At 37.5% G+C, this 14,462-nt stretch overlaps 1 protein-coding gene across 1 annotated transcript; it reads right to left on the reverse strand.

The window, feature by feature from the left end:
• Window positions 1–869: 869 nt before the first annotated feature.
• Window positions 870–8,336, reverse strand: LOC132118410 (Krueppel-like factor 15). The gene is made up of 3 exons (XM_059528235.1): window positions 8,137–8,336; window positions 4,971–6,233; window positions 870–1,680 (listed from the first exon to the last, which is right to left on the reverse strand). The coding sequence occupies exons 2-3, from the start codon at window positions 6,146–6,148 to the stop codon at window positions 1,512–1,514; spliced, it is 1,347 nt and encodes a 448-aa protein (XP_059384218.1). The 5' UTR covers window positions 6,149–6,233; window positions 8,137–8,336; the 3' UTR covers window positions 870–1,511.
• Between the last annotated feature and the right edge of the window lie 6,126 nt (window positions 8,337–14,462).

Consider the following 14,462-nt stretch of genomic DNA (forward strand, 5'->3'; position numbering starts at 1 on the left):
ACAACAGTTGCTAAATATTATAAGCAGAGCAGCAAAACGATACCACAATCATTTTTATGCATTCCTCTGAAGCACGTGTCAACACGTAGAGCAAGTAAGAGAGCCAGAAGAGATAAGTTCCTGTCATCACACTGTACGTGTGTATATTCGTGGATGCATCTATAGGTGCCTGTTGGCGCAGTACAAAGAGCAACGGGTTGATTCATCACCTGAGGCACTCAGGGTTAACTTTGTAGTTGTTTCCATGTGGGCTTTTGTTTTGGTAAAAACGGACTGCATAGAACAGATTGCATTGTCAATGTTGTTATGAAGCTCTCATCAAAATCCAATCCAATTGTATACATTTGTTAAATATTAGCGTTAACTATCAGCACCTCACTGGATATTACACGCATTCTTTAGTGAACACATGGTCACCGTGCCCTATCAGTAGTCAAGCTGTGTCCATGACTACAGTTCCCATGAAGAATGTCCTCTTTCAACTCCAGATGCGTCCCAGACTACACTTCCCAAGCTGGAGGATTTGACCTGCAAGCGCCCCCTTATGCGGGAGCTCGCGGTTGAGACCGGTTAGCACCTTGCAATTCCAGTTTCATTTTGTCATTCAAGCTCATCTCGCAGAGACATTTTGGCAGATAGTCCCAGCTCAAAAGGACTGTTTGAGGCAAGTTAGAAAGGTTTGATAGTCTGTATTGACTTGGCTTAGCTATCAACTTACTGACTTGGATCATCGGATTTCTCAGATATGAAATGTTTCTAACCACGAATTCCTTGGCCCCAGCTGCAAACATTTAGATTAGAGAAAGGCCCAGAAGGTATCTTGTTTTAATTTTTTTCAGATGAAAGCAACCAATGACAAAAACGAAGACTGAAATGAAAAAAAATTGTATTATCAACTAAAACATCAGGAAAAAATTCAATACTGATCAGAAGGCCCATTCACATCCGTCAAATGTGCGTGTTTTGACTTCCGTCAATTTGCTCTATAGTCTGTCTGGAGGCGTTTCACAGTTTGCTAGCGTACAACCAAAAATCAAGAGAAAAAGCCTCTGTTTTTGCCAATAGCTTATAATGGCATAGTCCTACCAATGATCAGTAGTTCAAATGAACCCAAGGGTTTTTTTTGGTTTAGAGGAGCTAAACACATTATGTTGGCAAAGAGAAGTAACTTTATCATGATTTTGAACAAGGAATGTTGATGACTGGCAGATACATCAACAATTCATACCTCAAGGTACAACAAAAAATGCTTTGAATGTTAAATTTTGCAAACAAATTTGTTCTCAAAACATAGAAAACAATCATGAACGCTACAAAAATACAATCTACGAAGTTTACGACATCCGTGAGGCCGACGAGTCAAGTAACAGTTTCAGAAGAAACTCTTTTTCAGTTCATCCAAGCCTCATGTAATAAATTATCACAGTACCACAAATGAATCTGTCTTTCTCTCTTTCATTCCTTCGGTCTTTCTATCTCTATCTCTCTCCATGGTGGGGGGTTGTGTGGGGTCAGTGTGCAGTGCGCGCTGTCCTGCTGCTTCGTGGAAAGCGATGGACTTTGATGTGTTTGGACAGGTGATCGCTCCGGGCAAATTTCTTTTCACAGACGAGGCACTGGTAGGGCTTAACTCCAGAATGAGACCGGCGATGCCGTGACAGCTCGTCCGACCGGGAAAATCTGCAAGGAAAATCCAGAGATAAAGCCAAATATTAATGGTTGTGCACTGATCCAGTTCTTTTTTTACTGTAAAGCTGCTTTGAAACAATACTCATTGTAGAAAGTGCACTACTTGACTTTTTGTTTTCATTGGTATTTTGTTTTATGACCATGTCTAAAAAAGGCAAAGGGCCTAAATGCTTCAGTTACAGTTGTTTTGAAGTCAACATGGTCCTTATTTACTCTGTACGTTCTTGTGTTGCTCTTTGTAATCATTCATCTGAGCAAAGTCTGAGCCGCCTTTGAAACAACTATCCTTTACTTTTCAACACTTTTTTCTTTTTTTTTTCTTAGCCCAGCGTTTCTTGATCCTACAAACATCCCTTCACATTTTCTCTATTCGAATATCTTCTTTCATGAAGAAATGCTTCAGATTATAAAAGAAAAAGCCAAAAACAACATTTACCATTGACTTAATCCACACAGAGCCTAAATTAGTCAATTACTGGATCAAGATAATGGAAATATATAATAGTAAGAAAAACAGATCATAAATCAAAGCCTATTTGGACAAGACAGCTCATAACTCATATTAATAAACCCTACTGCACAACTTATTGTTCCCTTATATTTGTCAATGTGAAATCGGACAAAAGGTGAAAACAGTGCTGAAGTTACTAAGTAACAAAATGAAAAGCACTGAATCGGTGACAGTGAAATCTCTTTCATAAGCTTTGAGGCAAAAAACTCTGACACAGAGTGCATGCAACGTCAAATAAAATAGACAATTGCTTGGTGTCTTCACTACTGCGTAGCAAATGGTTTGAGCTTGGAGCAGATCTAATGAGCAACTATATTTAGCCCGCCGCTTAACCCAGTGCTCAAGTTCCAAACGAAGATTTGCACCACATTCATGACTGTTAATGTTTTCTGAAAGCAAGACTCAGAAGAGGGAAAACTCACAGCTTCTTTTTAGAAAATATGGAAGCATTTTCCTTAACTCAATTTGCAGATCTCTTTTACTCAAGTCATGCCATACACCCTGCACAGAAAGTAATACATAGAGACTCCAGGGAAATTTGTTGTATTACATCTCTGGTGTACAAACAGCTGTCAACTTTACACCTTTATACTACCAACAGACATTTTACTCAATAATAAGCACCTGAAGATAGTGTTCACTTCTGTTTGAAATGAGAAAACCAGGAAAAAAAACTAACAAGAAGATTCTCATTTCATAATCAAAAGAGAAGGCAATTAAGACACGTTGCATATACTAACTCTAATGCTGATTAAATCATAATGCTTTTTTGACTGACAGAGTATCTCACATTTTGAAATACCACATGTATGGTATGCAAGCAAGTCTTTGAAGTATGTTGGGATGGGATGGTGGTGGACTAATTGTTGCCCTGTGGCATAGGATGGGATGGGGTGCCCCTCCTTGTTCAACAACAGAGCTTGCAAACAGAGCTGTTCCAGCACGCTCTACAGCACATGGTATTAACTTCTATTCAAATGACCAAATTTTTGTATTGTGGTCGAAGAGCTATTCTTTTGAAACCAACTATAAGTACGCTCTCAACTTGATCCCACCTTGAAAATCTGTATTTTCCATTCCAAAACAAAGTTACGCTAAAACACTTTGGCTCGCTCTAGCACACTCACATGTTGATACTGCAAACTGTGTTAGTTCAAAAAAAGCTTTTCATGCAGGTGTTGTCCTCTATTAACCTTTGTGTGCAAGCTGCATAAAACAAAGTATGTACTTCCTGGTTTGTTTCCAGCTGCACGGGGGAATAGCAAAGCACAGGACGTGTGTGCAAAGACGTTATCATCTAGCCGTCTAGTCAAGTACCATGTTTAGAGCTATTGTGTGTGCTTTTAGGTTTAAGAAATTTTCAGTCTAAGTGTGAGTATGGTTTTGTGTCTTTGTTTCACTAGGACAATTTTATTTGCGGAGTACCATAGGAATTCTAAAAATGCTGGCAAAGCATTGACGCAGCCAATGGGGCATTCAGAGTTTCTTTCTTCTCTACATCCACTTCCTGACAGTGTCCTGGAGACCTCAGTCAGACTCACAGACTGCTTAAGGCCAGTCACTGCCAACTGCTATCCAGAAGCACGGCTAACCAAGGTCACTGATAACAACAACAGTTTCTCTAAAACAATAAGTCTTATCAAACTTGACTAGAAGCTTTCTTAATGCATCTAACTTGCCAATCCAATTTTATTTATTTATTTTTACAATAATTAGGTCATCTTGGAGACAAGTCAGTGGATCATTGACAGAAAAGGGAGAGGCTCTGAGAGAGGAACCTGGGAATAAGGGATACTACTGTGATCAAGTGCTTGAAGAATGTAGTTTCTCAAACTTGGTAACTCAAGCAATCATATAAGAACCAAGCTCTTCACTTTGAGCTTTATCTATACTGTAAATCCTGACCTCACTACAACTGCTGGTGCACTTTAAACAGTATCCAGGCCTTGTTCAGAGAGACTGAAGCTGGACATAGACTAAAAGTAAACAAATGAAGCAGTGAATAGGGCAAAGTCTGCCTCTTCAAAGAGTTTATCTAATCTCCAAACAGCAGAGGTACCACAAAACAAGACCCAAAATCTAAGGACAAGTTTTGAATGAAATATTACAACTGCAATACAAAGTCGTTATCAAGCAAGTGTTGGGGAGTAACTACCTAATAGGGCAAGGCTACTAACTAGATTACATTTATCAATAGTGTGACCAGCTATTAAAAACAGTATAGTTTTTTACAGTACCGATCAAAGTTTCCAATAAGTTGTACAGAATGACCACTTGCATGTTAAATTGCATTGTATTTCACCTTTTGCAACCTTACAGCATAAGCGAGTTGAGGTAATAATCAAGCGTATTCTAATTAACTTCTCTAATCAAATGTTTTAGAACGTTTTTTTACATTGGGCAGTCTGAGTAGTTCTTGTGAACCGGTTCATGTAATTCAGAGGTGTCCAATCCTGCTCCTGAATGGCCACTATCATGCAGACCTCAAATCTTGTTCTTGGCAACTTACATGATATGAAATGCCTCAAAAACAAGGAAAAGTAGTGACAAGCTAACAGATCTTTAGATTTGGATAGTCCACATACTAGAGCTCTACCTAGACTCTGTTTGAAGTCCATTCATGGATGGTCAACAAAGATAATGATGTTCCACACTGTTTTCGCAATAACAACAAATTACTGGAGTGAAAGCCCTTCGTACACATCCAGACCTTGACATCTAACCTCTGCTTGAGTAGAAAAAACACAACTGTACAGAAAAAAACACTCACCTCCAGCCACAGCCAGGCCAAGTGCAGGCAAATGGTTTCTCACCAGTGTGTCTCCTCAGGTGCGCCTTTAGATGGCTACTTTTGGTGTACATCTTGGCACAGCCAGGGAAAGTACACTTGTGCATTTTAATAAGATCAGCCACCGAGCTCTTCTGGAATTTGTGACCCCCAACTACAAGCCCTGTTCCCTGGCCATCAACTGTTCCGTTCTCCCCTAGACCTAAGGGCTTAGCGGCAATGGGAACTGGGGCAATTCGGACAAATTTGGAGGACGAGCTGTTAAGGCTTGCCGGTGGGATCACCTGAGGAACCAGGGCGAAGGTTTGACCCTGGATGTTGACGAGGAGCTGGGTTATTTTGATGTCTGAGGCAGGTTGTGGTGTTGGTGTCGAGGGGGCAGTTTTAGGGCTCAGTTCCTGTTTCACTTGAATGGGCTGGAGCTGTAATATCACCGGCATGCTTGGACTCTCCACCATCACTAGCTTCCCAGAAGAGTCATCCTTTTTCAATGTGTTCTGAGGATTTGTAAAGGCCTCTTCTGCAGATTGTGCACTTTTGGGATCAGAGTTGCTGTCAACTATGTCACTTGAGACAGGCACTGTTTGGTCTAAGCTTTGAGCCCAAGGTTCTGATGTAGGTCCTTGGACGCTCTCACAGGTCACTAGACCCTCTCCAGCTTCCTCTTTCAAGGCTACCACTTCCATGTTCTCCTCCAGGAACTCCTCGATCTCTTCCAGAGTGGGCTGAAACAGTTGCCCTTCATGGTCCTCCAAATCTCCAGGGAAAACAGGGAACTCAAAGCACTCCTCTTTGGTGTTGCGGTCCCGTCGTGACTCCCAAGCCAGACCCATGGGAAGAACAGGAGGGACCATGGGAGATATGGAGGTGCAGGATGGCGAGTTTTGGCTCACAGTTAGGGACTGAGAGTGAAGGAAGTCAAGGAGGCCATCTTGACTGTCTCCACTTGAGTTACTCCCACAACTAGAGCCCAGCACCTGAGACTCAGGGCTGGAACAGGAACATGGGCTAGATGAGTCACTCAGGTTATCCTCTGAGAATGGTGATGGAAGCATATGGTACACCCCCTCGTCTGTCACCATATCCGATGGATTGTGGGCTGGCAGCAAACAAGTGTAAGTAAAGAAAGTCTCTTCATCAAGCAGCAAGTGATCCACCATTCCTGGCTACTGCCTGTCCAAAGTGCAGTGACCACTTGTACAGTTCGCTGCTATGAATGATTCAGGTTTTCAGTCTATAAAAAAACTACAAACAAATTCAGGATTAGCAAAATTTTTACAATTCATAGATGCATAACATTCAAAGTAATTTACAGTACAACAGTTTTAATGGCCGTCCAACTAAAGCAATCTTGAGAACAGACTTTTGATGAAAATCTCAAAAGATTTATTGATTCAATGAATTATGATTCAATGACTCTTTTCCACTCCAAAAGAACATTTAAAACCCAAGAAGGACCTAAAGGCTAAGCTATCATCAACTCCTGCCTTGTGGATGTGTGAGACACTGGAAACAATTTACTATAATTTAGCTGTATACGTCAACTCTAAAATAAGATGTGAACATTTTACTCCCTCACTACAAGTCTTGCTATAAGCTAAACCATTTAGACAAGATAGCATTGTCTGCACACAGCGGGTCTCAGATTATTGTGTTCGATTAGAAACAGATGATAATTGGAAACCAAAGCTCTAGCCAAAGGAGCACATAAAATGTCATTGTTATGTGTGAAACAGCTCACCATTTAATCAATAAACTATGTTCATTAGTGTTTTCTACTTTTTTGGTATGTGTTGTACTTGATACATAAAAAAATATGTTTGGTTTTCTCTCTGAGGTGTTTTTCTTTATAACATGAAGGACTTGTAGTGCTGTAGTACTTGTAGAACTGTAGTGCTGCTATCTGCATATCAACTGTAAGACATTCAAGAAGGCAACATTGTTCATTTCTGGGAATTTGACCACCAAAGCCTAACTTCAATACTGCAGCTAGTAATTTCATTATAGCATTCCTTGGACCATGCACTGAAGAGAAAAAAAAGGATTCTGCAAATACAGCATTGTAATAACCAGTCCAACAGATATTTTACACACATAATCATATACGAAGTAGAATAAGTATACAGGAGGACTGGGGCTAGTTGTCACACTTCTGACGCCACTGAATACTTTTGTACAGACACAAACCTTAGCATTGGCTACAGAAAAAAAAGATACAGCTCATTTAACACGTGACATGTTGAGCCAATAATATGTCATGTTGTCACACTAAATGGAGAAGACGAATGTGAATGTAAATGGTAGTGTACATCTTTGTTACTAAGTGACAACTAGACCCAATCTCTTTTTTCTCTTAGCAAAAAAATAAAAGCATATAACAACCTTAAAACCTAAACTAGAGTTCTAAGTCTATAGAACTGTCTTTAGGTTTCCTCACAGTTGGCTTAAGTAGTTCAATACTGGAAACTTTGATTGGTGTTTAATCGCGGGGGTGATTCTAGCGCCCCCTGTCTGCTGCAGAATGACCGAGAATAACCCTGACATCTACAGGCAGTGTCAACACCCACATGTGTTCACTGCAAACTCAGGAGACATTGTTTTTTCAAATACCCTTAGACACCTTAAAATCATTTTAAATATCAATTTAATTACTTATTATTACACTTAATCTCTGTGGCCCCATCTAACTTGTCCTAATCACTTTCTGACATCTGTAATAAAGTTTTCAAAATACATTTTCTTCAGTAGTTTTAAAAAGTGGTCGATGAATGCAATGACCAAAACTCGAGGCAGTTTTTACCTAAAAATTAATATTTATTTATTTTTATAAGAATGTGACAAAATATTGATCGCTAAAAATGTGTTCTATCATCATTGCAATAAATTATTATTGCGTAAAGATTTAATATATTTTGTTTACCCAGCCCTGTTTACCCACTTTACAAGCTGTTGATCTCCCTGTTCCTTATATAGTTAAACTGTATAAATGGAGAGTTAATCCAGGCTATTCTGCATTTTAGTTTTATTATTATTATTATTATTCTACATTACGCGCCTCACGTTTCGACGCAGCACAGAGTTGCACGCAGTTTCCGCGCATGCCACGCGACTACTCGACGCGCAAATGAATACATAAAGACAAATTTACCTTTCTAAATCACTCGCATTAATCCTTGGTGTTTAAAGTTCGAGTACGATCCGTTTCTCTTTGCTGAAGAATGATTCATTAGCCGTTAAATGTGCCCTTGAGACATGAAGCGTCTCGTGGCAGATCATGCTCTCGTCTCTGTAGTATTAAGCTGCTTTAAGAGTAGATTTGGGGAAGACTGCTGAAGGCTCGTCTGCTCCACACGCTGGGATTGGTGGAGCCGTCGATGGAGGCAGGACTCTTGCCTTTTGTCGTCAATGAACAGCTTTTACTGAAGTACACAGTTGCTTCTGTCAACTGAGGGAACTTTAACTCTTGCAGCGGTGCTGTAATAGCAGCGAGTCTGGCAAAAGAAAGTTGATAAACTGTAGAAACTGAGCTCAAAGTGCAAAAGCTGTCATTAAAGGGAAGATCATTAAGGAAGTGGGTATTTTATTTCACATTTTAATAACAGCACTATAATACAATAAACTCATCTCAAATGGTGTTGCGATATTAAACTGAAAAGATTACTGCTGGCAATTTAATATGGGATTAAAGTACTGACCTCATAAAGACAAATGGCTTACCACACATTTAAATGTGATAACATGGTAATGACTGCTCTATGCATGCTTTTCTATTGATAAATAGACTATGAGTTTCCAAAAAATATGTATGTACCTTTGCTTAGCTTTACTTAAAAGTAGCCTATGGGAGAGAAGACTTTAAGCCAGCCTTTGTTTTTCTTTTTTTCTTTTCTTTTTTCTTTTTTGCAACCTTTCCAGGGTGTGGCCCAAAGATCATGACAGAACAAAACAAGGCTTTCACATTTAAGTCAAACAAGTCCATTCAGTACAATATGTCATCAGAACAGATTTTGGAAAATTTAGCATTACATCACTTGTTCAGCAATGGAGCCTCTGCAGTGAATGGGTGCCATCAGAATGAGACTCCAAACATCTGATTAAAATACATAATATCCACAAGTAATCCAGTCCATCAATTAACACCTTGCAAAGAGAAAAACTGCCTGTTTGTAAGAAACAAATCTAAGACATTTTAAGTGTTCCTCATATTTTATCTGGAAGCAACAGTTTTAAGTTAAAATGATGAATTTGTTTCTCACAAACATGCAGGTTTTTGATTTTATGACATGTTTATTGATAGTAAATTGAGGATTACTTGGGAAATATTGTGTCGTTTTTAATCAGAGTTTGGACTCTCATTTTGACGGCACCCATTCACTGCAGAGGATCCATTGGTGAGCAAGTGAAGTAATGCTATATTTCTACAAATGTGTTCTGATGAAGAAACAAACAACCACATTATAGTAACAGATATATAGACATATAGATGTGTCGTTAAGGATCGTCTTGAAAGCAGTTTACACACGAGGTGTTGTTGTTTTCCACTTGTGCTTGTATGAAGTCACACTGTGTATTTTTAGTCGGTCTCAGCTCTCTCACTTCTTCATTGCTTACTGATAATGTGTCTCGAAGCTCTACAGTGAGCAGTTTGATACTCGTACTGGGGTGAAGAGGGCACAGTTACGATGCCAGTGGGTGATTAAGTAATGACAGAGGGCAAACACAGACCTGTCAGCTGAAGAGAGTTCATTTGTGTGTTCATGGCTGACACTGTGACCGCCAAATATTTCTGATCTTGAAAGAATTTTTTTTTCGTCAGAGCTGTTTCTAAGATATTTTGTACAGTAGTTTTGTTTCTGATACTGCCCGAAAAAAGTATTTAATTGGTCATGTGTTGTATTGTAAGTATTGGTAGTAGTAGTAGTAAATGGTAATACTAGTGCACACTTGTTAATTTAGCATATGTTCTATCCAAAACCACGTACAAATGAAGACAAAACACAAAACAATTTATCATTAATAGTGCAGCAATTCCAATTTTGAGTAGTGGCACTTCATAGAGCAGAAATGCCCAGGGCTCGTGGGCCAAAGTTGCCTTTTGATGACCTTTAATTTGGCCTGCCACACTATACTACAAAATGATGGGGGGGGGAATAGAGAGGGGGAAATGGCACTGAAACATTTCTTCATTTCTAATTTGCATTAAAAAAAAAAATTTAAATAATAAAAAAAAAAAATTACATTTTATTTTAGTAAAATAATATCAAATGCAATCAATTATTTATGCATTTAGTTTTTTAGTTTTTTTTTTGTAATAACACTAACTACTTTCTCACACAATATAAATAAAAAACATAGATTTATCATTATCTCTATTTTTGAGGGTTTTGGGTTTGAAAACCCATGTTTTAGAGAACCTTTAATCAAGAAACCTGAAAATCCAAGGAGCACAGATCGTTTCCTTAAACTCCTATGACCTCTCTATAGATGCATAAACCACAATACCTGCACCGACCGTTTGAAGAACCAAGAAGGACGAAGGAGACTGAATCCGTCAGCTGAAGAGACATCAGGACAGAACTGTCATCAAGAAAGACATGAAAGTCTTCAAGTCCCTGTGACTCTTAGTCTGAGTCTGATAACAGACTGTTACAGTTCCTGACAAAAGGTGCTAACAAAAACATGCTAACAAACATCAAAAATGCCATTGGATTAGCCGATTTATTTATTATTAACTTAATTTTGAAGCAACTACTAAGGGTAAAATCTGTCAGTGAAACTCGTACTGTACTATACACTATAACAAACATTCTTCCATGTTAGAAACATTGGCAAGTTACGCAACATACAACCAGTATTTCTGATGGAGAAAAGCTAGTTAATGCATGCATGACCTCTAGACTGGACTATTGTAACGCACTTCTTGGTGGTTGTCCTGCCTCTTCAATAAACAAGCTAAAGGTAGTCCAAAAATGCAGCGTATAGTCCTTACCAGGTCAAGAAAATATGAACATATTACCCCAATTTTACATTCTCTGCACTGGCTACCTATTAAGTTCCGTATCAGTTACAAATTATTATTACTTACCTGTAAGGCCCTAAATGGTTTAGCTTCTGCGTACTTAACTAGCCTTCTACCACGCTACAATCCATCACGCTCCCTAAGGTCACAAAACTCTGGATTCTTTGGTAGTACCTTGGATAGCAAAGTCCACTTAAGGAGGTAGAGCTTTCTCACATTTGGCTCCCAAACTCTGGAATAGCCTTCCTGATAATGTTCGGGGTTCAGACACACTCTCTTTGTTTAAATTTAGATTAAAAACACATCTCTTTAGTCAAGCATTCACATAATGCATCTCATAACCTTGTACTTCAATTACATATGATCAAATGCACATTATTATTCTTTTGCTTAGGTTGAACTTTTTTTTTTCCTTAGTTGGAACAACGGCTATGCCAATTTTTCTCTATTACCTTCTCTGTTTCGGCCACTAGGAATTACACAAGTTCCAGCCCTTACTGAGATGACCGAACACCTGAGAAGAGATGATGCCAACACTCCAGAGGACCTCAGATGATGCCAACCCTCACACAACATACAAAACTACCACATTTTGCTATAATGGACATCTTGAGATAGTCACCATTGATAAGCTATTACTAAATATAATGTAGAAACTAAAATTTTCTGTAAAGCTGCTTAGCAAGGGTTTGCATCGTGAAGAGCGCTATACAAATAAACTAGAATTGAATGGAACTGAATTAACATACTCTTTAAAATAATGCTTCTTTTTTTATTCAATGGATGCTATAAGAGAACCTTATGAAGTTTCAGTGGTTACAGAACAGATGGAGAAGAAACCCAGATGGGCTTCTTCTGGTAACAGATGATGCCTGGAACCAATAAAATGACCCAAAGAAGCCTATAGCAGAACAAGAAGAATAAGTATAATCAACAAAGAACATTATATATACAGCGAAAAAGGGTTCTAAGGTGCTGCAAAGAACCATTTTGGAAAATTTACAGAGACAGAGACTGGAGAAAAGCATGTCGCCAGACAAGAGGAGACCAAAATGTTACATAAGATGTTTTCTCAGCACTAATGCTGCCTGAAATCACCACATGGCTCATCCCTTTTTTAAACTTCCTCTCGTTTACTACGTGTGTTAAGCAGCTAAGAGTGTTTCTGTATCTGCTTTAGAGGATTACTGTACAGCCTTTCACCCACTTCCTATGATAGCAGGCCAGTCTGTGTGTGTCCAGGTGATGTGAGATTAAACAAATATACTATCATTTGTCATTTTTTCGATGAAACAAGCACTTTAAACAATAAAAAAGGTAGTTCTTTAAAACTCAAAAAAGGCAAGATCACTCATTTTATTTCTATAATGTGATGTATTTTCTATTAAAACAGAATATACTGCCGTTTTGCTCCACAAAGTGACTGCAATACATCTTTAAAATTCAAAAAGTGTCTATAAAATATGATGTCTATCAGGCCTCAAACAAGGAAAAAATGGAGAAATGAACACTTTTGTGACAAGTGTTGATGACTGTGCATTTGTATCATAACACTTAAAGGGGAACAGAGGCGAGAGTTTTTACCACAGTTGACTGCAGAACACACCACTATCCCCCAGGATACTTAAATCTTTGTCCTTTGTCTTTCCTTAGTTTGTTTATACCAGAAAAACAACACACCCGAAGTTCAAGGGGCACTTGCACTCTGATTGTCCTCAAGGTCGTTTTAGCCACAGTGTGGTCAACAAGTAAACCTACACTGAATGAAAATCGCTGTTTTCCTTCTGTGGTCAAGGTTCAAAAAATATATTCACAGAGGGCCAGTGCTGTTTTTGTCCCAAAAAACATAACAACGACTTTAAACATAGTAAATAACATAATATTATTATTATTATTATTATTATTATTATTATTATAAACATAATAAATGAAAATAAATAATCATTATTATTATTACCTGTACTACTACTACTGTTGTTTTATGCTATTATTGCTGTTATTAATTATGATAAATATTTAAATACAACAATAAAAATAATAATAATAAATTATTATTATTATTATTACTATATTAATTATTACTAATATTATTGCATTGTTACTGTTAAGATTATCATCATTATTATTACTATTTTAGGTAAGTAGTAATAGTTATGATAATTACAAATTGGACATACATTATTAACAACAACAACTATATTAATAAATGATAGTAACATTATGATATATATTATTGGTGGTGTTAATACCAGTATTACAATAACAGTATTGTTGTTGTTGTAATAATAATAATAATAATAATAATAATAATAATTGTTATATTATTATTATGTTGTTGTAGTTGTTAATTATGATAACAGATCTTTAAATACAACAATAACAAGAATAATATTGTTGTTGATGTATCCAATAATTTGATAACTTAATTTGAACTACAATTTGAACAAAACATTCTTGTTCTCTGTAATGATTACAATGACATGGTGAACCGTTGAATCCTTCTGTCAGTAACCCTTGAGCTGTCAAACAGCTGTCATAGGTTAAAGCTCTCTTACGTCAGAGTCATATCAGCAACAAAAACAAGCCAGCAACTGAACCATTATCAACTGACAAACACATCTCTAATTTTGTCAAATTGTTCATATTTTTATCACTTTTGTTAATAGTCCATAAATAATAGAGTGTATTTTAAAAAAGGCACAATTTGCTGGGTGGAAGCACAATTTGAGTCCAAAAGGTACTTATTATGTAAATGTCACTAGCAGGGTATCATTAAGAAAGGATAAAACTTTTGTGTGGTTGAATTCTGGGTCAAAATAAAGTATTTAAGTCTTTCACATACCTATAAATATCAGCGACCTGGACATGTTAATTTCCTCCCCCAGTGTCGGGTGGGACGGGAGGCCTGGCGTCTCCAGACACTAAACTCTTACTGAACTTTATGCAGGTCACACCACCAGAGGATAACCGGACAGAACCAGCTCAGAATACTGAATGAGAAAACACACAAAAGACTCAACAATTCAAAAGATAGAGTTTAAAAAGAAAAAACAAAAACGATCCTTTGTAATGAAATATTAAAGTGTGAAAATCATTAAAATGAAAGAGAAAAGCAATGTAGTAGTTCTGCTTAAAAAATAAAATTTAAAACTGACTAAGCTGGTTGGTTTGCTGATCTTAACTGGTTTCATATGGTCTCCTAGCCAGCTGTTAACCTGCTAATATCCAAGTGTTACCAGCTAAAAAGTGTCCAAAACTCCTCTAAAATCAGCCAACAGACCAGATTGTAGAATTTTAGACCAGAATTTTAAATAATAATAATAAAAAAGAGAATTCAAAGAATGCTTTTGGTCCCATTAAAATAATAGTTATCACATTTCATAATTTGGTCATCTTTTAGTCTTTTAGGTTTCTGCAGGTAAATTTAAGATTTTTTTAAAAAGATCTTTTTAAGA

Source organism: Carassius carassius, chromosome 37 (genome assembly GCF_963082965.1).
Source record: "Carassius carassius chromosome 37, fCarCar2.1, whole genome shotgun sequence".
In the NCBI taxonomy this organism is placed as follows: domain Eukaryota; kingdom Metazoa; phylum Chordata; class Actinopteri; order Cypriniformes; family Cyprinidae; genus Carassius; species Carassius carassius.

Excerpts from the sequence above, each read along its gene's own strand:
- LOC132118410 (XM_059528235.1), bottom strand. The coding sequence starts at position 6,148 with ATGGTGGATCACTTGCTGCTTGATGAAGAGACTTTCTTTACTTACACT. Across the intron at positions 1,681-4,970 it reads TGGCCTGGCTGTGGCTGGAG|ATTTTCCCGGTCGGACGAGC; the intron begins GTGAGTGTTTTT and ends TTTTCCTTGCAG.